Consider the following 27,500-nt stretch of genomic DNA (forward strand, 5'->3'; position numbering starts at 1 on the left):
AAGAAGAATGTGGTACATGTGTACATTTCATTTTTCTATCTCAAATCGACCGCTTTATCCTGGTCAGGGTCTCGGTGGGTCTGTGTCTGCATGCGTTTCCTCTGGTTACCTCCCACAGTACAAAGAGTGGGTGCACCAGTGAGTGTGTGTTTGTTTATTAGGATTTTAACGTCATGTTTTACACTTTGGTTTCATTCATGACAGGAACGGTAGTTACTCATTACACAAGATTCATCAGTTCAAGTTTAGTCACGAACGATTTAGTATCTCCAATTCACCTCACTTGTGTGTCTTTGGACTCCCGGGGGAAACCCACACAGACACGGGGAGAACATGCAAACTCCACCTGGGGATCGAACCCGGGACCTTCTTGCTGTGAGGCGACAGTGCTACCCACTTAGTAAGTGGTTGAGTGTGTGTGTGTGTGTGTGTGTCTGCCTTGTGATTAACTGGCGACCTTTTCTGCCCATCACCCAATGAATCAGACCCACTGCAACCCTGACCAGGATAAAGCAGTGGTGAAACACACAATGAATGAATGAGTGTTTATTTTATTAGGATTTTAACGTCACGACAGGACAGGATTCATCAGCTCAAGTTTAAAGTCAAATTCACCTCACTCGCACGTCTTTGGACTGTGGGAGGAAACCGGAGCTCCCGGAGGAAACCCACACAGACACGGGGAGAACATGCAAACTCCACACAGAAAAGACCCGGACCACCCCATGAATGAATGATTAAAAGCTGGAGTCAGAAGCGCGGGGTCCGCCAGTTATACGCCGTCCCTGAAACCCATGAAGTTAAAGGGCTTGCTCAACCCATTCGGGTTTTAAACCTTTGACCTGTGACAACCCAGAGCCCCGCACACTGAACTCATACAGAACTGGTAAAATAAACAGTCTAAAATAACTAACTAGTCTAAAATAACACCTTAAATACTGTAAAAACACTAAAGGTACCAAATCTTTCACCCCAGAGAAAAGGTGCATTTTAGTACCTCCGTTCCTGTGTACGAATAAAAACAATAAAACCATAATTTAGTTCTTAAAACCATCTGATCAGTAACATGATCGTGTCTGTATGATTAAACGTTATTGTAAAACGATTTGGAACTGGACCCTGACCAGGATACGGCGGCTGTGGAAATAAAGGTCACTACAGCAGACGTGATGATCCAGTATTTTGGTTTCAAACGGGCGGTAGAACGATAATTGGGGGGTCGACTGGACGAGGGGTGGCGAACCGATGAGGCGGCAGGGCGTGGCAGCTGGGTAAGGCACCGGGGTGTCGGGGGGGGGGGGGGGGGGGGGGGGGGTGACTCTTCTGAAGTGTTCTGTTCGGGTGCTTTGTGGGTGCCGCGCGTTCTCGCCACCTTGGGTTTCATTCTGGCCGGTCAGTTTGATACCGTGGACACTTACTATAGTCACATGATGCACATCGAACAGCCAAAAGTATGTGGACATCTCAGTTTAAAACCCTGATATTAAAAAGCCTCTACAGGATACTGGAGTGTGCCTGTGAGAACTTGTATCCGTTCACACAAAGCCACTGCAGTCTGTCCACACAAAACTCTTTATGGGGGTCGCCAGCTTGCCACTGTTGGGCCCTCGAGCAAGGCCCTTAACCCTTAATTGCTTATACTGTAGGTGGCTTTGGATAAAAGTACGCCTGCTATCAGTAGACGCAGATAAAACACATAAATAAATAAAAAATCGGGGGTGTCCACATACTTTTGACCACGTAGTTGACTAGCTCAACCAATTCAACAACGTGCGTCCGAATCCGACCCCTGAACACGAAGCTCCTTCAAGATCCAAATGGTCTCAGACGCCCCCTTCCGCCACTACAGGGGCGCCGGCGCTCTCTCTCTGGATCTCCAGGTAGTTCTGCGCCGTGGTCTTGCCGTGCTGCTCCTTCAGGTGGCGGCGCAGCGCGGGTTTGTGGGCGAAGCAGACGTGGCAGAAGGCGCAGACGTGCGGCCGCTCGCCGCTGTGCATGTTCATGTGGTCGATCAGCGTGGTCTTCTGCGTGAACGTCTTGTGGCAGACGGGGCAGCTGTGGACCTTGGCGGCGCGGTGCACCACCATGTGGCGGGCCAGGTTGTTGGCCTGGCTGAAGTGTTTGCCGCAGCACGGGCAGATGTACAGCAGGTGGGCGGAGCGCGAGTGCGCCGTCAGGTCTTCGATGGACGAGAAGGCCAGGCCGCACTGTTCGCACGCCACCGTCACGCAGGACGTGGAGCCCACCACGTCCTCTCCTCGGCTGCTCTCGCTCGCGGGGAGCTGCACCACGCCCACGCCGTCCTCGCCGAAGTGAACGGGGCCGCCCCCGTCCGACCCCGGGGCGTCCGCCTGGCACTCGGACGGCTGGTATTCCATGCGGAGCGGGCCCTCCCCGAGAGCCAGGTAGTCTTGTCCTATGCCTGCTGTCAGGTTGCCCAGGATCTCTTCGGAGGTCGGGAAGCGCCACGCCTGCTGAAAGCCCAGGGGTCTTCGGTCGCGGAACGTACCGCGCTTTCTGTGCTTGAAGCCCCGCCCCCGGCCGGCCCTGGGCTCTCTGAATCTCCACTTCCAGATGCGCATGCCGCCCCTCAGGCTGCTGCCCGCCGCGCCGGGGTCTTCTCTGCCCAGCTCGTCCGCGCGCGCGTCCGACGCCTCCTCCCGGAGTCCTGCCGAGTCGTGGTGGTCGGCCCCGATGCGCATCTCGTACATGCTGTACTCGTTCCTCGCGTCGTCCTCCGAATCTCTCATCTGTAACATCAGAACATCTGTTTCATCTATTTATTTATGCATTTCCTCCCTTTCTCGGCGTAGATAATTATTATTGAGCTGCTGCGGATCCCGATTGCGTTCGAGGAGGGTATGTCTGACCTTTACCTGCGGTATATGCTGAATGGCTGGCTGTTCGACCCCAGAGACGAGCGGCTCGTCTTCTGAACTGTGCGGCTGCAGCGACGCCGTGCGCTCGGCAGGGGGCGACATCGACTCCAGAGTGCTTCCGTTCACAATCACCGGCATGGCCTGCGACTCCTCCGTCTTCACAGACTGCAGGGCGTAGAGATAGAGAGAGAGACGGGTCAGGATCAGGGAGAGAGAGACAGACAGAACAGGCAGAACAGGAACGTGCTGAGGAGTGCGCCGACTTACGCTCAGGGGACTGTGGCCCTTCGGCTGCAGGTACCGACTCAGGGCCCCTCTGCATTTCTCCACCACGTGTTCCATCTGCAGGTAACTGGCTGCCGTCAGGTAATTGACTATTTCCTTGGCGCTGAACTGCAGGACGCCCGTGTAGCAGGACTGCAGAAGCTCGTGGATCACCTTCGAGTTGTGCAGCACCGACACCTGCTGGACGGAACAGAGGAGAGACGGTGAATCGTTTCCGGCATCGTTTTTTGGACGGCGTCGATCTGAGCGTTCCGAGAGGCGTGCGTCGTACCTGCAGCTCTGACGAGGGGTTCAGTAAGAACTGGTCTCTGAGGAAGGCCGAGCCGGCCGCCAGGACCACTTTGTGACCGCGGAACATCTGCCGGCCGCCGGCCATGATGGTGACGTCACAGAAGTGCAGCTGCTCCCGCAGAGAGCTCATGTTCCTCAGTGCAGCGTCGCTGTGTCCAGGTAACCGAAAGCACAACATGTCCATTTCTGCAGGACGGGAAGGAACAGTCAGGACTTAATCTTATATTTGTAACAGGGGTTGAACGTTGTGTGAACACTGAGTGGAGGCAAATTAGAGAAAATATAAATAAATACACCGATCAGCCATAACATTATGACCACCTTCTTGTTTCTACACTCACTGTCCATTTTATCAGCTCCACTTACCATATAGAAACATTTTGTAGTTCTACCCTGATTTCATGCTGTTCTTCAATGGTCAGGACCCCCACAGAGCAGGTATTATTTAGGTGGTGGATGATTCTCAGCACTGCGGTGACACTGACATGGTGGTGGTGTGTTAGTGTGTGTTGTGCTGGTATGAGTGGATCAGACACAGCAGCGCTGCTGGAGGTTTTAAACACCTCACTGTCACTGCTGGACTGAGAACAGTCCACCAACCAAAAATATCCAGCCGACAGCGCCCCGTGGGCAGCGTCCTGTGACCACTGATGAAGGTCTAGAAGACGACCGACTCAAACAGCAGCAATAGATGAGCGATCGTCTCTGACTTTACATCTACAAGGTGGACCGACTAGGTAGGAGTGTCTAATAGAGTGGACAGTGAGTGGACACGGTGTTTAAAAACTCCAGCAGCGCTGCTGTGTCTGATCCAGTCATATATACAGTGTATCACAAAAGTGAGTACACCCCTCACATTTCTGCAAATATTTTATTATATCTTTTCATGGAACAACACTATAGAAATAAAACTTGGATATAACTTGGAGTAGTCAGTGTACAACTTGTATAGCAGTGTAGATTTACTGTCTTCTGAAAATAACTCAACACACAGCCATTAATGTCTAAATGGCTGGCAACATAAGTGAGTACACCCCACAGTGAACATGTCCAAATTGTGCCCAAAGTGTCAATATTTTGTGTGACCACCATTATTATCCAGCACTGCCTTAACCCTCCTGGGCATGGAATTCACCAGAGCTGCACAGGTTGCTACTGGAATCCTCTTCCACTCCTCCATGATGACATCACGGAGCTGGTGGATGTTAGACACCTTGAACTCCTCCACCTTCCACTTGAGGATGCGCCACAGGTGCTCAATTGGGTTTAGTCCATCACCTTTACCTTCAGCTTCCTCAGCAAGGCAGTTGTCATCTTGGAGGTTGTGTTTGGGGTCGTTATCCTGTTGGAAAACTGCCATGAGGCCCAGTTTTTGAAGGGAGGGGATCATGCTCTGTTTCAGAATGTCACAGTACATGTTGGAATTCATGTTGCCCTCAATGAACTGCAGCTCCCCAGTGCCAGCAACACTCATGCAGCCCAAGACCATGATGCTACCACCACCATGCTTGACTGTAGGCAAGATACAGTTGTCTTGGTACTTCTTACCAGGGCGCCGCCACACATGCTGGACACCATCTGAGCCAAACAAGTTTATCTTGGTCTCGTCAGACCACAGGGCATTCCAGTAATCCATGTTCTTGGACTGCTTGTTTTCAGCAAACTGTTTGCGGGCTTTCTTGTGCGTCAGCTTCCTTCTGGGATGACGACCATGCAGACCGAGTTGATGCAGTGTGCGGCGTATGGTCTGAGCACTGACAGGCTGACCTCCCACGTCTTCAACCTCTGCAGCAATGCTGGCAGCACTCATGTGTCTATTTTTTAAAGCCAACCTCTGGATATGACGCCGAACACGTGGACTCAACTTCTTTGGTCGACCCTGGCGAAGCCTGTTCCGAGTGGAACCTGTCCTGGAAAACCGCTGTATGACCTTGGCCACCATGCTGTAGCTCAGTTTCAGGGTGTTAGCAATCTTCTTATAGCCCAGGCCATCTTTGTGGAGAGCAACAATTCTATTTCTCACATCCTCAGAGAGTTCTTTGCCATGAGGTGCCATGTTGAATATCCAGAGGCCAGTATGAGAGAATTGTACCCAAAACACCAAATTTAACAGCCCTGCTCCCCATTTACACCTGGGACCTTGACACATGACACCAGGGAGGGACAACGACACATTTGGGCACAATTTGGACATGTTCACTGTGGGGTGTACTCACTTATGTTGCCAGCTATTTAGACATTAATGGCTGTGTGTTAAGTAATTTTCAGAAGACAGTAAATCTACACTGCTATACAAGCTGTACACTGACTACTCCAAGTTATATCCAAGTTTCATGTCTATAGTGTTGTCCCATGAAAAGATATAATGAAATATTTGCAGAAATGTGAGGGGTGTACTCACTTTTGTGATACACTGTATATATATATACACACACACACCATACAGCTCCAGGAGTCATAAAGCCTGATATCTGAACATTTTATTTTGTACCTCATAAAATCAAGATCCTCAAAATCCTCAGACACTGGTACATTCTTAATCACATTTATTTACATTTTCAGCATTTAGCAGACGCTTTTATCCAAAGCGACTTACAGTACTGTGACAGTATACAGTCTAAACAAATGAGGGTTAAGGGCCTTGCTCAAGGGCCCAACAGCAGCAACCAGGCAGTGGTGGGGCTTGAACCAGCGGCCTTCCGATTACTAGTCCAGTAACCGGGCGGCGCGGTGGCTAAGTGGGTAGCGCTGTCGCCTCACAGCAAGAAGGTTCGATCCCCAGGTGGGGCGGTCCGGGTCCTGTCTGTGTGGAGTTTGCATGTTCTCCCCGTGTCCGTGTGGGTTTCCTCCCACAGTCCAAAGACGTGCAAGTAAGGTGAATTGGAGACAAAATTGTCCAGGACTGTGTTTGATTATAACCTTGTGACCTGATGAATCTTATGTAATGTCATGAATGTAACCAAAGTGTAAAACATGACGTTAAAATCCTAATAAATAAATAAATAAATAATCCAAAACGACTTACAGCAGTGTGACAGTATACAATCTAAGCAATTGAGGGTTAAGGGCCTTGCTCAAGGGCCCAACAGCAGCAACCAGGCAATGGTGGGGCGTGAACCAGCAAACTTCTGATTACTAGTCTAGCACCTTAACCATTAGGCTACAACGTCCCTATAATAATAATGATGATATTAATAAATAATTAATTATAATAATAATATTTAGTATTTGTGCCTCCTTGACATTTAGATAATTGTTTATGACATAAATGTATGTGTGTGTAGATTGTCTAGATGTTTTTGCACACTTAGGGATCCTGATGTAAACAAACATCACAAACCGATCCGGCTCGGTTTCATCTATTAGCACAACAGTTAGCAGTTAGCTTAGACAGCTAAAGATAAACGAGGTCATCTATACGCCTATTTAAATAAGTTTAAACTAATAATGTAGTAACGTGTGTAATTAGGTTCAATATGACTCGTTACATAATTAAATATTTATACAGTACATATCTGCGAACTTCAATTAGCATATCTTGTCTTGCTTTAGCAAGTTAGCTAGCCTGCTAACGTTAGCCTCAATCACGAGGCGTATAATGAGCATGTAGCTAAAGTTAGCATTCTGATCGTGACCTGTATCACCGCGCCGCTTCGTGTACTCACCTCTCAGTCTTAAAATCGCGTTTATTAAAAAGCAGAGCCGCCGGAACGATCACATTACAGACGTGAATTCATCGCTGAGTATCTAAACTTCAGCAACTTTAGCACAGATTAGCAACCGCTACTGTTTACCTGCTCCACAGGCAGGAAAAGACGCTACCGCGGCCGGCACAGGACCTCTCGTTTCTGAACTCTGGTAGAGCAAAACGCGTTTGGAAATCCATCGGTACCATGGTAACAGACGTTGTCCAGGCAACTCGTGTAATTCGTATAACGGTGTTGCGGTTATTTTTAGGTCGCGGTGGGTCTGGAGCCACTTAAACAACACTGGGTGGGTGCAAGAGAGAAATACAAACTGGGCAGAGTACCAGTTCATTTCATTTTCAGCATCTAGTGATCAGCCACGACATTAAAACCACCTCCTTGTTTCTACACTCACTGTCCATGTTATCAGCTCCACTTACCATATAGTTCTACAATTACTGACTGTAGTCCATCTGTTTCTCTGCATGCTTTGTTAGCCCCCTTTCATGCTGTTCTTCAATGGTCAGGACCACCACAGAGCAGGTATTATTTAGGTGGTGGATCATTCTCAGCACTGCAGTGACACTGACATGGTGCTGGTATGAGTGGATCAGACACAGCAGCGCTGCTGGAGTTTTTAAACACTGTCCACTCTATTAGACACTCCTACCTAGTTGGTCCACCTTGTAGATGTAAAGTCAGAGACGATCGCTCATCTATTGCTGCTGTTTGAGTCGGTCATCTTTTAGACCTTCATCGGTGGTCACAGGACGCTGCCCACGGGGCGCTGTTGGCTGGACAGTTTTTGGTTGGTGGACTATTCTCAGTTCAGCAGTGACAGTGAGGTGTTTAAAAACTCCAGCAGCGCTGCTGTGTCTGATCCACTCATACCAGCACCATGTCAGTGTCCCTGCCGTGCTGAGAATCATCCACCACCTAAATAATACCTGCTCTGTGGGAGTCCTGACCATTACAGAACAGCGTGAAAGGGGGTAACAAAGCATGTAGAGGAACAGATGGACTACAGTCAGTAATTGTAGAACTACAAAGTGCTTCTATATGGTAAGTGGAGCTGATACAATGGACAAGGCGGTGGTTTTAATGTTATGGCTGATCGGTGTATAAACATGAGCTTACAGCTCTCTTAAAACAGCATCATGTCGAAGCCAGCAATCCAGGTTCCACACACAGTCATCAAATATTTTATTACAAAGTAATTTGATACATGATTTTTCTGAGCCGAGTACATTTCCAGAACAGTGAGAAGAGTCCAAAAACACAGAGACACGTGTTTCATTACATTCATACTTACTCATACTGTAAAGATCGTACAGTGGATCTGATCACACACATTGTCTCAAACACACGTTCCTAACACCTTCTGATCCATCCGAGGTGATTTAACACCGAGTCTATTGTAAACTATACAGTACAGTACAGAACTACGACATATTTATTACAGATTCTTCCTTCTACCGTGCAATTTACAAACCCCGGCCTCGTTGTGCAGTGTTCCAGCAGAGAATAAGTGTGCGTGAGTGGACAGGTTCATCATACTGCCTGAAATGTACACTATACGGACAAAAGTATTAGGACACCCCTTGTAATTACAGAGTTTAGATATTTTAAACATGCACATTCCTATCAGATGTATAAAATCAGTTCTGTATGTACTTTTAAATATGTGGCAGCAGTTTGAGAGAGGTAATTTCCATCCCTTTCCTCTAGTGTGACGTTTCTCTGTGTTTCACTGTGCACAAAGTTTGGTTTGGTGAAACTATACAGAGCCCTGACCTTTAACCCTGACCTCACAAGTGCTCCTTCGACTGAATAAGCATAAATTCCCACAGGCCTTTTACTCAACAGAGTAACAGGGTGGCAGTGCTGCCATTTTAACGCCCATGGTTTTGGAATAGGGTGTCCGAAAAAGCTCGCCGTAAGGTGTCCGGATACTTTTGTCCATATAGTGTATTTCTTAAAGATTAGTGTTTAGTGTAACTGTGTGCTTTGCTGTGTCTTTCTCGCAGGAAGACCCTGATAAACGTTCCTAAATTATCATCAAATAAAGCCCAGACGGTTTCAAGACAAGGCTACGTGCCCAAACTCTTACCGTAGTACATATTACTAAGCTGGAAGACCTTCATAAAGCTATAACATTCAGAGACAGAGATCTGAATACTGATCCGATGCAAACGTACACCACAGCTAGCAGCTCAACACAGCCTGGCCACTCGAAATGGCATCAATATTAGAACGAGTGAGTATTCGGGGCAGTTTGGGCACAGATGAGGTGCTGAGTGATGCCACGGGTCAGGAAATGTCTAATTAATATACTGAGCATACGGGTGCTAATTATTCAGAGGTGTTACGACAAATGGAGGGTCATTTTTGGTAACGGAAAGGATAAATTTGGCCCGTAAATTGTGGATATTTATCAGTACAGGAAGCTTTGACCATATAAGGCAAGTGTCACTTAAACATACAGGTCATTTTAATGATCATCTTAAACAATTAACAAACACGAACATCAGAAAAAATCATTACACAACCCTGATTTTCAAATTGCATTATGTTTTACAACAAATTCAAACCAGTATAACGGTTTAAAGACAGGAATGTACACGTTCCTACACGTTCCTTATTTCTTCTAGTGTTGTGGTCCATTAACGGGAATAATCAGTAAAGTGCTGAAGGTTTCATTCTAAACAAACACACACACACACACAGCTTGTGTTTATACGATGCACTAACACACAGTTCTACCAGTCAAACACGTCGACTAATGGAAAACAGAAGCACTTCTCCAGAACGTCTGTCCACCACATCTGTAGCGTTTGCACTATTACCATGATCACATGCTGTTAGGACCTGTTTACTGTACTGAAACTCATGAATAAAGGCATCTGGTGCCGGGGTCAAACGTTTCATATGATTAAACGATGCTTTTAGTCGATTGTCTTAAAATTGTAAATGAAGCACCACAAGCTCCTGGTCCTGCTGTTTATACTCCACATGCAGTCATGGATTGCTGTGGTCATTCTAAGCCTTGTTCCTCATACAAATCAGCATCTATCCCGGTCAGGAACGCTGTGAGTCCACTGATCGTCTGAAGGGCAGGGCGCAAGCCTTCATTAAAGGTTTTTCTCAGTATGTTCTCAACTGTATTAAATTACTGACTGTGGTAACGGCTCACACACTACAGATGTTGGATTGTATTTCTTTAACTAGAAAAGATGGAAGAACAGCGACCAGTAAAGGAATCATGATGATTTAAGTCTGTGGGACATTGTTACAGCATCTCAACACAAAATAAGAGCTCCTGATACAGTAAAAGTGACATTCAGGTGCATGTACGTAACACTCCGAAGAGATATCCTTCATTTCTCACTCGCTACACACAGAACTCACCAACCGTGCATATTATATCTGCATATTGATCAACATTTAACCACCCTAGAGAGGTACTACTGTATAGAGCGGTACTATAGAGCGTCTCCACTGCACACTACCGAAGCTTAATAATCCGAGTCCATTACTAACAGCGTATTTCCTTGCCATCAGTTAATGAACAGTATATTAGATGCCTAATTTAGCGGTGTCTAAAGCTCCAGTGTGACTTGACTCTGCTGCATGGCCTCCTAAATCCTCATCCGCAATTATGACCGACTTTAGACGAGGGCCGAGGACTTCTGGGTGCCCAAATAAACAAGGCGAGTTTGACTGCGCCCATAAAAAAACCGTCAAGACTATGAAGGTGCTCAGACTGTTCAAAACCTCGTTCCTCAACAATCAGCGTCATTTTACTGATAATTGATCCCGGTAAGGAATGCTGTGAGTCCAGGGTCTATCCTAGAAACACTGGGTCGACTCTGTATATCCAGGGTTTCTAGGATAGTCTAAGAAGCACCAGAAATGGGTAACGCTATAAATTAGAAGCTGCTGAAGCATGCGTTCATTATGCAAGAATTATTTCGTTACTGTTTTTATCTGTTTATTTATTTTGGTCCAGGAGATAAACAACAAACTCAAGTCAAGCCTAAAGTCAGTGTTTTTGTTTTGCAGATGGAGCTTCTTACTTGCTCGATAGTGAGATTCAGTTCCAGAAAATCACATACACGATCCGTACAAGTGTGTATAAACTTCTGAACCTGATACTGGAGGACTAGCTTTAGTTATATAGAGTTAATTGTAAATCTCTGTGTCGAGCAATGCTAGTCCTCCATGCACCGTTCAGTACGGTCCTGACTACCGATGGAACAATTTCACTAAATAATAATCACGATTTACTTTGGATTGCATGAGTTCGTGCGGTGGAGACTCCCGTCGATGTGAAGTGTGAAGCTGTGGAGTGGAATAATACCTGTGCCAGCTGGGTTAATAGATTGCTTTCTATAGTGTGCACATCAGATCAGATCAGATCATGATCCGTGTCTGATTCAGCCAGGACAGAAGAAGAAAGAGAAGAAAGAGAAGAAAGAGAAAGAGAAAGGACGGCAGATCTGCTCATGTTTAGTCCATCTTCTCTTTCTGGACCAGTTTGGGCGCGTCCACGAATTCCTTCCCGTTGAAGAGCATGACGGCAGCGGTGAGGGCGCTGGCCGTGCCCCAGAACACCACGTACGCCACTGTCTCGGTCCACGTATCACCTGAGATAAACAGCGGTCATAATTAATTAGGGTTTTGATTATTTAATCCGAGGCTTTCTGAGCATCATCAGGCTTGGACGGAGCTCCGAGCTCAGAGATTTATATATATATATATATATATATATATATATATATATATATATATATATATATATATATATATATATATATATATATATACATACAGTGTATCACAAAAGTGAGTACACCCCTCACATTTCTGCAGATATTTAAGTATATCTTTTCATGGGACAACACTGACAAAATGACACTTTGACACAATGAAAAGTAGTCTGTGTGCAGCTTATATAACAGTGTAAATTTATTCTTCCCTCAAAATAACTAAATATACAGCCATTAATGTCTAAACCACCGGCAACAAAAGTGAGTACACCCCTTATTGAAAGTTCCTGAAGTGTCAATATTTTGTGTGGCCACCATTATTTCCCAGAACTGTCTTAACTCTCCTGGGCATGGAGTTTACCAGAGCTTCACAGGTTGCCACTGGAATGCTTTTCCACTCCTCCATGACGACATCACGGAGCTGGCGGATATTCGAGACTTTGCGCTCCTCCACCTTCCGCTTGAGGGTGCCCCAAAGATGTTCTATTGGGTTTAGGTCTGGAGACATGCTTGGCCAGTCCATCACCTTTACCCTCAGCCTCTTCAATAAAGCAGTGGTCATCTTAGAGGTGTGTTTGGGGTCATTATCATGCTGGAACACTGCCCTGCGACCCAGTTTCCGGAGGGAGGGGATCATGCTCTGCTTCAGTATTTCACAGTACATATTGGAGTTCATGTGTCCCTCAATGAAATGTAACTCCCCAACACCTGCTGCACTCATGCAGCCCCAGACCATGGCATTCCCACCACCATGCTTGACTGTAGGCATGACACACTTATCTTTGTACTCCTCACCTGATTGCCGTCACACATGCTTGAGACCATCTGAACCAAACAAATTAATCTTGGTCTCATCAGACCATAGGACATGGTTCCAGTAATCCATGTCCTTTGTTGACATGTCTTCAGCAAACTGTTTGCAGGCTTTCTTGTGTAGAGACTTCAGAAGAGGCTTCCTTCTGAGGTGACAGCCATGCAGACCAATTTGATGTAGTGTGCGGCGTATGGTCTGAGCACTGACAGGCTGACCCCCCACCTTTTCAATCTCTGCAGCAATGCTGACAGCACTCCTGCGCCTATCTTTCAAAGACAGCAGTTGGATGTGACGCTGAGCACGTGCACTCAGCTTCTTTGGACGACCAACGCGAGGTCTGTTCTGAGTGGACCCTGCTCTTTTAAAACGCTGGATGATCTTGGCCACTGTGCTGCAGCCCAGTTTCAGGGTGTTGGCAATCTTCTTGTAGCCTTGGCCATCTTCATGTAGCGCAACAATTCGTCTTTTAGGATCCTCAGAGAGTTCTTTGCCATGAGGTGCCATGTTGGAACTTTCAGTGACCAGTATGAGAGAGTGTGAGAGCTGTACTACTAAATTGAACACACCTGCTCCCTATGCACACCTGAGACCTAGTAACACTAACAAATCACATTACATTTTGGAGGGAAAATGACAAGCAGTGCTCAATTTGGACATTTAGGGGTGTAGTCTCTTAGGGGTGTACTCACTTTTGTTGCCGGTGGTTTAGACATTAATGGCTGTATATTGAGTTATTTTGAGGGAAGAATAAATTTACACTGTTATATAAGCTGCACACAGACTACTTTTCATTGTGTCAAAGTGTCATTTTGTCAGTGTTGTCCCATGAAAAGATATACTTAAATATCTGCAGAAATGTGAGGGGTGTACTCACTTTTGTGATACACTGTATATATATATATATTCATCAAGTATGACGTTACTTGTCTTGTACTAAACTTGTCAAGAGAATGAAAACTGCTAAGCATCACGTAGTGCCCCCTGGGTAATGCAGTTTTTATACGGTTACTAGGAAATGCCTAGAATTTGATATAAAGAGGCCAAAAAAAAAATATCAGCAGCTTGTGATGTGCCGATACACAAGAAAAAGTCATGGTACGTATCGTTACTGCATACCGGTGAGTACCGTCCCACTTGGAGCACTGCATGTCACAAAAAAAGTAACACTTAGTGGTTCTGTTTATGCCAAAGGATTATTTTTCTTACCAGCCATGAGAAGACACAGGATGCACATGGAGAAGGCCACCAGCATGATGACGGGCAGCTGGAAGAGAAAAAAAACAAACAAACAAACCCTCAATCAGCTGCATCCGAATCCATCCAGATTCAAACACCCTGTTCACACCAGTCAAAATGTCAAATGTTTACATACACTTGAAGGAACAACGTTTATCAATGCACCCCTGGGAGTTCACTGGTTTCTGAAACTGCTTACTTGTCCCCGTAATTTTTTCGTCTGCTCCCGTATTTAGGCGTCGACATATCTGACTCGGCACAGTTTAGAATCTGGATGCCCGGGCTATTGATCCGGGCTTGGGACCGGCACTAAGTCTGCACTGATGTGTGTCCCTCAAATGGCTAGGTTCATGTATTTATGAGCCCAGCCCAGGATTCGAACCCCTTAAATTTACTCGACTCTTACCGTTACCATTACACCACACAACCTCAAATTCCCCATATCATCAGTACAAACAATTATTTGTAAGTGCAAATCACATGGAACAGTGGTCTCTGTGCCAGTTTCAGAGAAGAAACCGTCACCTTAGAAGGTGAAAAAACGTTTGCATGTTTAAGTGGAATAGAAACACTACCAAAAACAGGTGATCAGAAAGTCGCTGGTTTAAACCCTACAACAAGTCCTGTTGGGCCCCTGAGCAAAAAGCCCTTAACCATCAGTTGCTCTGGCTAAAAATGGCAATATTGTAAAAATGAATTGCTTTGATTTTAATTGCTATAAAGATCCGATACACCCATTCAAGCAAAAATACAGAATGGTATAATTTTATTTCATTTATATTTGTTTAGTCAGAAGTATGTGGACACGTGACTATGAGCTTGCTGGATGTCCTGGTCCAAAAGCATTAACATAGAGTTAGCCAACTCCTCTGGAAAGCTTTAAACCAGATATTGGAGTGTGTCTGTGGGAATCTGTGACCATTCAGTCCAAACCCTGTGTTTTTTTTTAAAGATTGAGGTCAGTTTCTCCACAAAAGACCTGCTTTGTAGAACTGTAACTGTATCCTGCTCACAGTGGGAATGGCTGAAACCCCTGGGTGTCCACATACATTTGACCGCTAGCGTATTTGTACTGAGGAGAGAAAAGCACTGACCGTGAGGAACTTCCAGTCTTTCTGGACATGCAGAGGTGTCGGTGCGTCAGATTCATCCACACTGTAGTTTCCCAGGAAGAGATCGATGGCATCCTACAAACCAAACACACAGTCCAGGGTGAGCAAAAGTATTCGACCACTTTAGGTTCTGTTATTTCATTTAATTCCATCATAAATATCCACCTCACACTTATACACATTCAGTCTTTTGACGGCATTCATTTTATTGATTGATTTTATTTTCATTGACTGCTTTATCCTGATCAGAGGCAGAAAGCCAAAGCTCGCCCATACCCCATCCCTTACCCCCATCCTGATATTCGAGCCTTACAGAGCCGTATTGAGCCAGGCTAAGCAGGCGTCCGGACCAGTCCCAGTATATCGCAATGCATATCGCAATGGCAGCTGGGAAAGACCAAGTCTGACCTTCCCTCCCTCAGTGACCCCTAAACCTGGGAGCAGTAACTGAAAGCTACCACAGCTCCTTCCACACGTACTTGTCTGAAGCCATCTGAGAAATTGTTCTTGTAGTAGCGAATGGCAGAGTTCCAGCCGTCCATCAGCAAACCCCAGTGAGTCCTCTTCCCAGTCCTGAAGCACAAACAGTGACTATTAGTACCAGGAACCAGCACAGAAATCTGGCATCCTGAGTATAAACGTTTAATACCTGGTGAAGTCGGTCTTCAGAGCTCCGGTGCCAGCGTACTGTTTAGCACACGCGTTGGCGTTGTCAGCCCAGGCTAAAAAAAAAGGAGCAAGAAACAGAGGATGAACTTACAGAAGATGAGACCTAAAGATGAGACCTAAAGATGAGATCTAAAGATGAGATCTAAAGATGAGATCTAAAGATGAGACCTAAAGATGAGATCTAAAGAAGAGACCTAAAGATGAGACCTAAATATGAGACCTAAAATTGAGACCTAAAGATGAGATCTAAAGATGAGACCTAAAGATGAGATCTAAAGATTAGATCTAAAGATGAGATCTAAAGATGAGACCTAAAGATAAGATCTAAAGATGAGACCTAAAGATAAGATCTAAAGATGAGATCTAAAGAAGAGACCTAAAGATGAGACCTAAATATGAGACCTAAAATTGAGACCTAAAGATGAGATCTAAAGATGAGATCTAAAGATTAGATCTAAAGATGAGATCTAAAAATGAGACCTAAAGATAAGATCTAAAGATGAGATCTAAAGATGAGACCTAAAGATAAGATCTAAAGATGAGATCTAAAGAAGAGACCTAAAGATGAGACCTAAATATGAGACCTAAAATTGAGACCTAAAGATGAGATCTAAAGATGAGATCTAAAGATGAGACTTAAAGATGAGACCTAAAGATGAGACCTAAAGATAAAATCTAAAGATGAGACCTAAAGATAAGACCTAAAGATAAGATCTAAAGATGAGATCTAAAGATGAGATCTAAATATGAGACCTAAAATTGAGACCTAAAGATGAGACCTAAAGATGAGACCTAAAGATGAGACCTAAAGATGAGACCTAAAGATAAAATCTAAAGATGAGACCTAAAGATGAGATCTAAATATGAGACCTAAAATTGAGACCTAAAGATGAGACCTAAAGATGAGACCTAAAGATAAAATCTAAAGTTGAGACCTAAAGACGAGACCTAAAGATGAGACCTAAAGATAAAATCTAAAGATGAGACCTAAAGAAGAGACCTAAAGACGAGACCTAAAGACGAGACCTAAAGACGAGACCTAAAGATGAGACCTAAAGATGAGACCTAAAGATGAGACCTAAAGATGAGATCTAAAGATGAGACCTAAAGATGAGACCTAAAGATGAGACCTAAAGATAAAATCTAAAGATGAGACCTAAAGATGAGATCTAAATATGAGACCTAAAATTGAGACCTAAAGATGAGACCTAAAGATGAGACCTAAAGATAAAATCTAAAGTTGAGACCTAAAGACGAGACCTAAAGATGAGACCTAAAGATAAAATCTAAAGATGAGACCTAAAGAAGAGACCTAAAGACGAGACCTAAAGACGAGACCTAAAGATGAGACCTAAAGACGAGACCTAAAGATGAGACCTAAAGATGAGACCTAAAGATGAGACCTAAAGATGAGACCTAAAGATAAAATCTAAAGATGAGACCTAAAGATGAGACCTAAAGACGAGACCTAAAGACGAGACCTAAAGAAGAGACCTAAAGACGAGACCTAAAGACGAGACCTAAAGACGAGACCTAAAGATGAGACCTAAAGATGAGATCTAAAATTGATTATAAAGAATCAGAAACGCGTGCGCACCGTTCTTGTAAATCTTCTCGAAATCAGCCTGCTCCTCGATCTTCTGTCCGACATGGAGAACTCCCATCCTCTAAAAGCAAACCACACAAAGCAACACCATGAACCGATCCGGTCCGAACCCCAAGCTCTCTGAGCAGGACGTGAATGCACTACGCTGGATCTCACCTGGAGCTGGTTCTGAAGCGATCGCCTGGCTAGGAGGCTCTGAATGACGTTGGTACGATCCAGACAGTCCATACAGTTGCTGCGGAACGTTCCGGTCTGCTCGGACACCACCTTCCTGTCCGAGCTCAACATGAAGCACCTGCGGTCACACAGACACTGCGTTACACATAAGTCTAATTAGTTCATTAATAATTATTAAGGGTGGCACAGTGGTTCGGTGGGTGGCACTGTCATCCCCAGGTGGGGCGGTCCGGGTCCATTCTGTGCGGAGTTCGCATGTTCTCCCCGTGTCTGCGTGGGTTTCCACTACTTAATTGATCACGATATTGATATTAAATCCTTTTACTTTGAATCCTGCCTTGTATAAATGTCGGTTTAACCCACCCGAATTCATCTTGCGTCCCGGCCACAGTGTCCACCAAGATCTGCAGTCGATGCCACCTCATCTTGCTGCACTCCTTATGGAAATCGAACGCTATGTACCTAACAGGGAAACGGAGAAATCAGTACATCCCAAACTACTGCAAAACATCCAAGCAAACACACAGATACAGAACGTTACAGGCTGTAAAAGGTCCGTACTTGAGCATCCCGTTGTCCATGTTGTTCGCCAGTTTGGCAAAAGCTTGCTCGAGGGGCAACTCCGAACCCTTCTGATTAACCTGCAGATATAAAGCGCTTTAAATCAGTCCCGTATGAAAGGAGGATTTTATTTTGGAATGGAAAATGTCATTTCATGAAGAATTTACCAGATTCAGAACCACTTGCTTGCCGTAAATGAGGACCTGGGAGTCGAAATGCCTCTGGAATCCATCGAGCTACAACATACAACATATACAACATACGTCTGAATTTAATTCAATACATTAAAGGATTCCTGTGCGTCACAAATTAGTTTATTCATTCAATAAATCAATACTTGGGTCATTTCTACAATTCGGTGCCTTTTGTGTCCCCAGTACTGATCATTGTATTTATTAAGTACATTTTAAACAATACAATTTCTAAACATCTTACTGAAATAATTAACACTTTTAAATACTAAACACAATGTTTTCTACCCCCCCCCCCCCCCCCCCACCAAAATAAAACGACTGTATACATACTGTTTTTATCTGTTAGATAGCAGAGGTTTTCCCATGATCCCCAGTGCTGTACATTCTGATTTAGTGATGATATATGACGTTTAATCATGAAAATATCTCAGTCTTTTAATACTGTTTAAAAGCTTTTGATTAAGTCCCTCTAAACCCTGGATTTATTTTCTTTGAGTTTGATTTTATTGCTGATTATGAGGGTTTTTCACACGTCCCTCAGGTTTCTGTCCACCCTGTTATTTCTCACTACTGTCTCTTAAAATGAAGAGCTGTTTTACATCCTGACATCATTTCCTGGAGCTCACATGATCTTTTTGGAGGGAAAACAGCTGTGGAAGATGAGCGGCTCATTAAACTCCTCATTTTTATGTTTTTTTTTCCACATTTTATCCTAAAAGTCTTATATGGTCAACCATAACATCATGTCCACCCTGTTATGGGATATATGAGAGAAAGCAAAATGATTTGATCATTTTAAAAATAATCTTACTAAAAAGCAGAGAGTTCTTTGTCTGAATTCACTTTTATGCTAGCATGGTTTTGCTCACTCGCTAGCTAATGGCTAATTTGATGTCAGAATGTCCACCCTGTTATGGTCCACCCTGTTACCACCTAATACGTAACAGGCTGGACGTCACAGTGTATATGAGGTGCATGTGTAATTTGGCTTGACCAATATTAGTTTGGAAACGTAAGACACGTCCTTTTTATAATAAAACATCAAAAACAAATTAAAACTGTTTCATTTTCAAAAAGTTTTAAGGTCAATAAATGTACAATAAATGTCCCAAAACACACTATATGTCCAAACGTATTAAACTAAATTTTCAGTGCAACTCCTTGTTCACATACACACTAAAACTGTGAAAAATACACAACAATTAAGTCCGTAAATATTAAATTCTACAACATATGTAAAGAAAATGTATACACAAAAGACGTGTAGCAGTATTGCACATGCACAAACAACAGTGTTATTGCAAATCCCATTTCAAAAACAAGTGTTATTACATTAAAGTGACCTCTATGTGATCTTTTCAGCTAGAACAACAGCCGCTCTAAAGTATATCTGTGGGAATTTGTGCCCATTTGTGAGGCTGGGCACTGATGTTGATGTTCCGGTTCATCCCAGAGCTGTTCATTAGGGCTGAGGGGGCGGCACAGTGGTACAGGCAGCAAAGTTGCCTCACAGCAGGAAGGTCCTGGGTCCTTTCTGTGTGGAGTTTGCATGTTCTCCCCGTGTCTCCCCGGTTTCCTCCCACAGTCCAAAGACGTACAAAATTGTCCATGACTGTGTTTGGTATTAAACTTGAACTGATGAATCTTGTCTAATGAGTAACTACCCGTTCCTGTCATGAATGTAACCAAAGTGTAAAACATGACGTTAAAATCCTAATAAATAAATCCTAATAAATAAATAAATTAGGGCTGAGGTCACTGGAGTTTCTTTATACAACTTGCTTTGTCCACAGGGGGTACAGTCATGCTGGAACAGGTATTGACCTTCCCTAAACTGTTGCTGCAAAGTTGGAAGCATGTTATTCCCTTTATATAATTCATTTATTACACTTGATAGCACTCGCTCTTGCTGAAACACTTGAATTCAGTCATTAGAAGCGGTGTCCCAATACTTTTGTCCATGTAGTGTAGATTTATATCCAGCAGATGGAGCTGTTGCTCAAAATACCCAAATCCTGCTGGTTTAGTGATTTATTACAGTTGGATTAAAAGTCGATCGCACTTGAAAACGTCAGGAAAGACAAACGATTCTCAACTCAGCGATACAGATCAGCGATACAGATCAGCACTTTATGCTTCCAACTTTGCAGCAACAGTTTAGGGAAGGATCTTTCCTGCTCCAGCATGACTGTACCCCTGTGAACATGCTCTATAAAGACATAAAAACTCCAGTCGTCACCGACTTTCTTGAACAGCATTAGTGCCCGGTCATAAAAACGCTGTCATCTTTTGACCGAATGGACACAGATTCCCACAGACACACTTCAAAGTCTCGTGAGAAGCCTTCTCAGAAGAGTCGCTGTTGTTCTAGCTGAAAATAAGATCACGCAGAGGTAACTATTTGACCGACAAGCTCATGGTCACGTGTCTAAATATATGACACTATACGGCCAAAAGTATTTGGAGTACATATGCATAGATAATTAAACGCTCTTCATGTGATACTGAGGTGTAAATTCTAAATGAGAATAAATGATGAGAATAAACTATGAGTCCTCACGTGGTTGGTGGTGCTGCTGATCTGAGGCTTGGGTTTGTACTTCAGGTTGGGTCTCTGCGACCAGAAGAACGGCATCGAGCCTCGGGTCTGTTGAAAGAGATCATTTAGGCAAAAAAAAAAGCTCATTTTAGTTTGATCCTGGACAAAACCATCTGTGGAACAAATAATTAGTCAAACAGTCTAGTTATAGGGAGCTGCACTTGTCCGTGTGCTCTCAGTACCAGTACTGGTCCCATGCTGGACTAGTAATAGAAGTAATAGGAGGGTTGCATTAGAAAGGGCAACCATAGACGGCCAGGTGGCGCAGCGGGATATTCCTGAGATTCTGAACTCCTCAGTTTAAAACTCGGAGTTGCCACTGATCGGCTGGGCGCCATCTAGCGGGCATAATTGGCAGTGCCTGCAGCAGACACGTCTCTGCTAGGGCGGGATGACCGGACTATGTGGGTGGGGTCTTCAAACGCTGTGTAAGGATCCTGATTGGCAGATAGAGAGGCGCCTGTGCAGAGTGCATAGGTGAAAAAGGGTTCCGGTAAGGGCTGTGCTCGGGTCGGAGGAGGCGTGAGCAGCAATATACCCACCTCGACTGCAATCAGGGATCCTCCAGGAGCGGAAGACAGATTGACTACGATAAATTGTGAGAAAATGGGACAAAATAGAGAAGTCTGGTATTTGGACCAGATCGCAATGTGGTAACCCCAGACAGGATGCCAATCCATCACGAGAACTTGGCCACCCTCCGTTTGACATAGCCAATAATATGTGTATGTAGACGCCTGACCGGCTGATAGCACCACCAAGGATTTGAAGCGGTAGTGGGCTTAAGGAATTTACCACTGTGCCACCCGAGCGCCCCAAAGCCGACACGAGACCCTAAAAATGTTGTCTGGGGTTTGAACGTGGGCTAAACTCTTCATATCAAGCTACAGCTTCACCGACCTGCACGAAGGAAGCTCTGCTGTTACTATACTGCACGATCTGCTCCGTTTCCACAAAGTTAGCAGCGTGGCCCTCTGAGTCGATCCCTAAATAAACAACAAATGAAAATAAAAGAGAGCTATATTTAAAAATGAATTCTGAATACAAAAATGAAGGTGCTTATGGGAATGTTGGCGCGGCGGATACCTCTGACGTAGTATCTCACGCCAGCTCGGAAACAGCTCCGCCTGGAAATGAGGATCCATTCGAAGATCTTGCCGTTGATGCTGCACGGCTTTATGACGATGACTTCACCAGGGTTAAGGACTCACGACGTGTGGATCAATTTAACTCACATAAAGTCCAAGGGCTTTAATATCGGCAGTGTTCTGATCAAACTACATTTCAGAGTATGATACTGATACCATTAAAACCTTGAAATACACATAAATAACTGGATAAAACACTGTATATATATAAACTTAAACAGAATAAAGGATACAGCCGTGGATGACCGGAAAGGCGAACTTGTGTAGCTGAAAAGAAAAAAGCATCAAATATTTAGAATAAATAAATATTATATATACACCGATCAGCCATAACATTAAAACCACCTCCTTGTTTCTACACTCACTGTCCATTTTATCAGCTCCACTTACCATATAGAAGCACTTTGTAGTTCTACAATTACTGACTGTAGTCCATCTGTTTCTCTGAATTAGGTGGTGGATCATTCTCAGCACTGCAGTGACACTGACATGGTGGTGGTGTGTTAGTGTGTGTTGTGCTGGTATGAGTGGATCAGACACAGCAGCGCTGCTGGAGTTTTTAAACACCTCACTGTCACTGCTGGACTGAGAATAGTCCACCAACCAAAAACATCCAGCCGACAGCGCCCCGTGGGCAGCGTCCTGTGACCACCGATGAAGGTCTAGAAGATGAGCGACTCAAACAGCAGCAATAGATGAGCGATCGTCTCTGACTTTACATCTACAAGGTGGACCGACTAGGTAGGAGTGTCTAATAGAGTGGACAGTGAGTGGGCACGGTGTTTAAAAACTGCAGCAGCGCTGCTGTGTCTGATCCACTCATACCAGCACAACACACACTAACACACCACCACCATGTCAGTGTCAGTGCAGTGCTGAGAATGATCCACCACCAAAATAATACCTGCTCTGTGGTGGTCCTGTGGGGGTCCTGACCATTGAAGAACAGGGTGAAAGCAGGTTAAAAAGGTATGTAGAGAAACAGATGGACTACAGTCAGTAATTGTAGAACTACAAGTGGAGCTGATAAAATGGACAGTGAGTGTAGAAACAAGGAGGTGGTTTTAATGTTATGGCTGATCGGTGTACATGTGAACACAATTCTACTCTCTAGAGTTCTATAAAAACTTGGTTTAGAAGTAATAGCTGCATTTTAGTTGCTATTAAGCGGTAATAAAGCCACTCCTAACAGACGGGTGTAGAAATAAAAAACAAGCAATTAAATAACAGATAATGAAATCATTAATTCATTCACACATTTGTTTATTGTCTGTTTGGTTGCAGCAGGACTAAATAGGCTTCCAGAGAGCGCGTCACTAATCCTTAGCAGCAAAACAATGAGCAATTTTGTTCTTACAAAGCAGCAGAATAATTCCTGACAAAAACACTAAGTCTACCTTCCGCTTACTGTCTATTTCATTTATTAAATAATCAGTGATTAAACGTATCAGTTTATTAAATTGCTGGGGCGGGGTATTTTTTAGAGTTTTTATATCTGAATTTATATCTAGTGATTATTTGTGTGGTTGATGATTCTAAGCAGGGCAGGAAATCACACACGACAGTAAAAGGTTCGAGTGTATCAGGCGCAGCGGTGTGTCTGGGGTTTTTAGTAATGCACTTTCGTCTTCACCCAGAAGACACATAATGTGACCACATGTGAAAGTGGAAATTACAGAAAAAATAAAAAAGACTGAAGGAGCCATTAGGCCGACCAGGATCGAGAACAATCCCCAAGTAACGCAATATAACTGCAGTTACTTAGAATTAAAAAGCTGCTCAATGTTTGGACAAAAATCTTTGTGTTGCAGCTCATGTATCACTCAAGAACCACATGATTGAGTGCAAAGAATGGATGTATAGATAGATAGATAGACATGGACAGACAGATAGATGGATGGATAGACAGACAGATAGAGATAGATATATAGATAGATGGATGGATGGATATATAGACAGATAGACAGAGAGATAGACAGATATATATATATATAGATATATATAGATATATATAGATGGATGGATAGACAGAAAGACACAGACAGATAGACAGATAGATAGACAGACAGATAGACAGACAGACAGACAGATATATAGATGGATGGATATATAGACAGATAAACAGACAGATAGGCAGACAGATAGATAGATTAGACAGACAGATAGACAGACAGATAGATAAATACACCCTCATGTGAAAATTGAAGATTCATGGTAGAAAAAGTGAGAAATGTGACACAAACTAAAGAATAAACTGTAGAAGTACAACACTGACGGAGCTACTGGAGAGGCTGTTCGTGTTGGTGCCTATTCAAAACGTAGGCTGTTCAGAACAGCGGTGGAACAGCGTTAGCACAAATACAGTGTGGTCGAAATAGAGAGGAATGGTGCATGACTAAATATCCATAAAGCACAACATGCACCCTGTAATACCCTCCCCAAGCTTTCAGTTCTAGTCTCAGTATCCTACGTTTCGGACTTGTTTAGGCTTTATTTGGCTGTTTTTAATTGCTGACGAAGAGGAGGTTTGAGCACCTTCCCAAAATGATCCACGCATGCCTATCAAGGCGTTTGATAATGTGTACCTCTGGCTGGGCGATGATCTCTCTCAACATGTGTCCATTCCAAACAAACCTCTGATCAGCCTGTAAAGAGAAACAAAACAGAAGTGATTTCACAACCTGTGTGTAAAAGTAATTACCCCCCCCTCCTTTCCACTTGATTGATGATTTCAGAGCATTTATCAGAATTTTAACGTCTTGTTTTACACTTTGGTTACATTCATGACAGGAACCGTAGTTACTGCTTACACAAGATTCATCAGTTCAAGTTTAATGTCAAACACAGTCATGGACAATTTAGTATCTCCAGTTCACCTCAGTTGTATGTCTGTACTGTAGGAGGAAACCGGAGCTCCTGGAGGAAATCTGACGCCTTTAAAATCAACTAAGCTCAGTGTTCAAGACTTCAATACAGGAAAGAAAATGGATTTATGGAAGGAACATTCACAAAAAATAAAGAAATAAAGGCACCTGCGTGACCCCCAAAACCTTTTACCATAATGATTTATGGACAGTCAAATCTAGATTGAAATTTTTGGGACAGCAGGGATCTCATTATGTCTGGACAAAAAGCTATTTCAGCATTTATAGCAGGAGCTTCGTTCCAGCAGTCAAAAACCTGAACTACATTTTTCTGGTCACCAGCAATAACAGTACGGGTCACCAGAGACGGGGACTCGCACGTAAGTCACACACACAGCGACTTCAGACTCGGACTCATTTCAAATGACTCGGACTCGACTCATGACTCACAAAAAATGACTCGTAAACAACAAGAGTCGCTAGTTTTTATTAAAGATGAATGAAACGTCGAGCCGACATCATTCTGATCGTGTCATTTTCTGCTCTCTAATAATAGTAATAATAACGCTCCGACCGTCTTAAACCGCAACACACACAATGTGTAAATGTTCCAGCCAGCTTCCGGTGTAGTGATGAAGCGTCGCTCCCTACTCCCTACACAGTCTGAAGTTCACTTCATTTGAACATTTTCATCACCTTTGGATCGGAATCTCACTTAAAATGGTGGAATACCCTACGTAGTGCACTTCACAGTAACAGATAATGTGAATGGAACGCTCCTACAGAATCGGCGCTAATGATTGTAAGAACCGCTTTCTGAACCAATCAGAGCTTCTGATTGTAATCGTTAGTAAGAAATGCTGTTATTTGCATTTATTCAGTTTGCGTCACACAGATGACGTGGTAATGAAACGCTCGATAGGCTTTCTAACGACTTCCTGTTTTACTTCACGACCGGGAAAAGTTTGAAGGTTTTTAATTATAAGCACATTTACAAAATAACGGATTCTGTTCCTAATGGGACGCACGCTTATAAATGTAATAGCATCTGGAAGAACAGAAGCTCAGGTAAGCAGCGGTTACGATTGTTTTTGCTGTGTTTTGGATTTTGGCCGCTGTGCCGTGATTTATCGAGCGCTTTTGTTCTGTAATGAAAACAAAACGTATCAGTTGAAGCTTTTAACTGGAACCTTCTTGTTACAGAAATTACATTCATTTACACAATGAGGAGGAAAGTAAAGACACGAAGTAAAACGGCTAAATACACTCGCTAATCTGTTGTTTTTATCTGAACTTACAGATTATTTCTTTATTTCTACGCTACATTTCCAATATATGTTTTGTGTAGATTATATTGACTCGTGACTCGACTCGGACTCGTATTTTTTGACTTGTGAACATCTCTGCGGGTCACATCAGAGAGGAACAGATTAAGCAGGACATGCAGAGCGGCACCTTGAACAAACCACAAACCGGTCCAGCACGCTGGGGGAGTCTGTCTAAAAACCTCAATTCCATACCCCGGACGGGGTGCTAAACCCTCCCTCAGACACAGCCAATCAAGTCTGTATATATCCCTGGTTGACTGACAGCACTGCTGAGATTCGAACCCATGTCCTAGCAGTGCTGGGCTGAGTGGAATAGACCTAATACTTGTCAGACCTGACCTTTCCAAGCTGTTCCCACCAAGACGGAAGCGTATCATTTATACAGTGTATCACAAAAGTGAGTACACCCCTCACATTTCTGCAAATATTTCATTATATCTTTTCATGGGACAACACTATAGACATGAAACTTGGATATAACTTAGAGTAGTCAGTGTACAGCTTGTATAGCAGTGTAGATTTACTGTCTTCTGAAAATAACTCAACACACAGCCATTAATGTCTAAATAGCTGGCAACATAAGTGAGTACACCCCACAGTGAACATGTCCAAATTGTGCCCAAATGTGTCGTTGTCCCTCCCTGGTGTCATGTGTCAAGGTCCCAGGTGTAAATGGGGAGCAGGGCTGTTAAATTTGGTGTTTTGGGTACAATTCTCTCACTGGGTACTGGCCACTGGATATTCAACATGGCACCTCATGGCAAAGAACTCTCTGAGGATGTGAGAAATAGAATTGTTGCTCTCCACAAAGATGGCCTGGGCTATAAGAAGATTGCTAACACCCTGAAACTGAGCTACAGCATGGTGGCCAAGGTCATACAGCGGTTTTCCAGGACAGGTTCCACTCGGAACAGGCTTCGCCAGGGTCGACCAAAGAAGTTGAGTCCACGTGTTCGGTGTCATATCCAGAGGTTGGCTTTAAAAAATAGACACATGATTGCTGCCAGCATTGCTGCAGAGGTTGAAGACGTGGGAGGTCAGCCTGTCAGTGCTCAGACCATACGCCGCACACTGCATCAACTCGGTCTGCATGGTCGTCATCCCAGAAGGAAGCTGACGCACAAGAAAGCCAGCGAACAGTTTGCTGAAGACAAGCAGTCCAAGAACATGGATTACTGGAATGCCCTGTGGTCTGACGAGACCAAGATAAACTTGTTTGGCTCAGATGGTGTCCAGCATGTGTGGCGGCGCCCTGGTGAGAAGTACCAAGACAACTGTATCT

General features: G+C 44.0%; 2 protein-coding genes across 4 annotated transcripts in view; both read right to left on the reverse strand.

Moving 5' to 3' along the window:
* Positions 1-1,314: 1,314 nt before the first annotated feature.
* Positions 1,315-7,387, reverse strand: LOC134328646 (zinc finger and BTB domain-containing protein 12-like). 2 transcript variants are annotated; one of them, XM_063009801.1, is made up of 5 exons: positions 7,121-7,387; positions 3,436-3,641; positions 3,147-3,341; positions 2,877-3,044; positions 1,315-2,750 (listed from the first exon to the last, which is right to left on the reverse strand). In XM_063009801.1, exons 2-5 carry the CDS (start codon positions 3,637-3,639, stop codon positions 1,824-1,826), a joined length of 1,494 nt encoding a protein of 497 aa, XP_062865871.1. In that variant the 5' UTR covers positions 3,640-3,641; positions 7,121-7,387; the 3' UTR covers positions 1,315-1,823. The 2 variants fall into 2 exon arrangements, with proteins under 2 accessions (XP_062865871.1, XP_062865879.1); XM_063009809.1 differs by lacking the exon at positions 7,121-7,387 and having other exon boundaries at positions 3,436-3,832.
* Positions 7,388-8,327: 940 nt separating this feature from the next.
* Positions 8,328-27,500, reverse strand: part of sacm1la (SAC1 like phosphatidylinositide phosphatase a) — a 34,309-nt gene continuing 15,136 nt past the window's right edge. For both annotated transcript variants that reach the window (XM_063009821.1, XM_063009827.1), the window contains 15 exons: positions 24,612-24,671; positions 22,260-22,293; positions 21,965-22,066; positions 21,779-21,864; positions 20,840-20,926; positions 18,253-18,321; positions 18,086-18,165; positions 17,888-17,986; positions 17,504-17,642; positions 17,339-17,408; positions 15,722-15,794; positions 15,552-15,645; positions 15,055-15,147; positions 13,931-13,988; positions 8,328-11,787 (listed from right to left, as the gene is read on the reverse strand). In XM_063009821.1, the coding sequence (XP_062865891.1) occupies positions 11,651-11,787; positions 13,931-13,988; positions 15,055-15,147; positions 15,552-15,645; positions 15,722-15,794; positions 17,339-17,408; positions 17,504-17,642; positions 17,888-17,986; positions 18,086-18,165; positions 18,253-18,321; positions 20,840-20,926; positions 21,779-21,864; positions 21,965-22,066; positions 22,260-22,293; positions 24,612-24,671 (1,281 nt within the window). In that variant the 3' untranslated portion in view covers positions 8,328-11,650. The remainder of the gene's footprint in view (positions 11,788-13,930; positions 13,989-15,054; positions 15,148-15,551; positions 15,646-15,721; positions 15,795-17,338; positions 17,409-17,503; positions 17,643-17,887; positions 17,987-18,085; positions 18,166-18,252; positions 18,322-20,839; positions 20,927-21,778; positions 21,865-21,964; positions 22,067-22,259; positions 22,294-24,611; positions 24,672-27,500) is intronic.

The sequence above is a fragment of the Trichomycterus rosablanca genome, chromosome 2 (genome assembly GCF_030014385.1).
Source record: "Trichomycterus rosablanca isolate fTriRos1 chromosome 2, fTriRos1.hap1, whole genome shotgun sequence".
Taxonomy (NCBI): Eukaryota; Metazoa; Chordata; class Actinopteri; order Siluriformes; family Trichomycteridae; genus Trichomycterus; species Trichomycterus rosablanca.

Bases quoted from the DNA above. Each gene is read 5' to 3' on its own strand.
- LOC134328646 (XM_063009801.1), bottom strand. From the start codon at position 3,639: ATGGACATGTTGTGCTTTCGGTTACCTGGACACAGCGACGCTGCACTG. The intron at 3,342-3,435 runs GTACGACGCACG...TCCGTCCAGCAG, and splicing joins ACCCCTCGTCAGAGCTGCAG to GTGTCGGTGCTGCACAACTC. The intron at 2,751-2,876 runs GTAAAGGTCAGA...CTGATGTTACAG, and splicing joins CCATTCAGCATATACCGCAG to ATGAGAGATTCGGAGGACGA.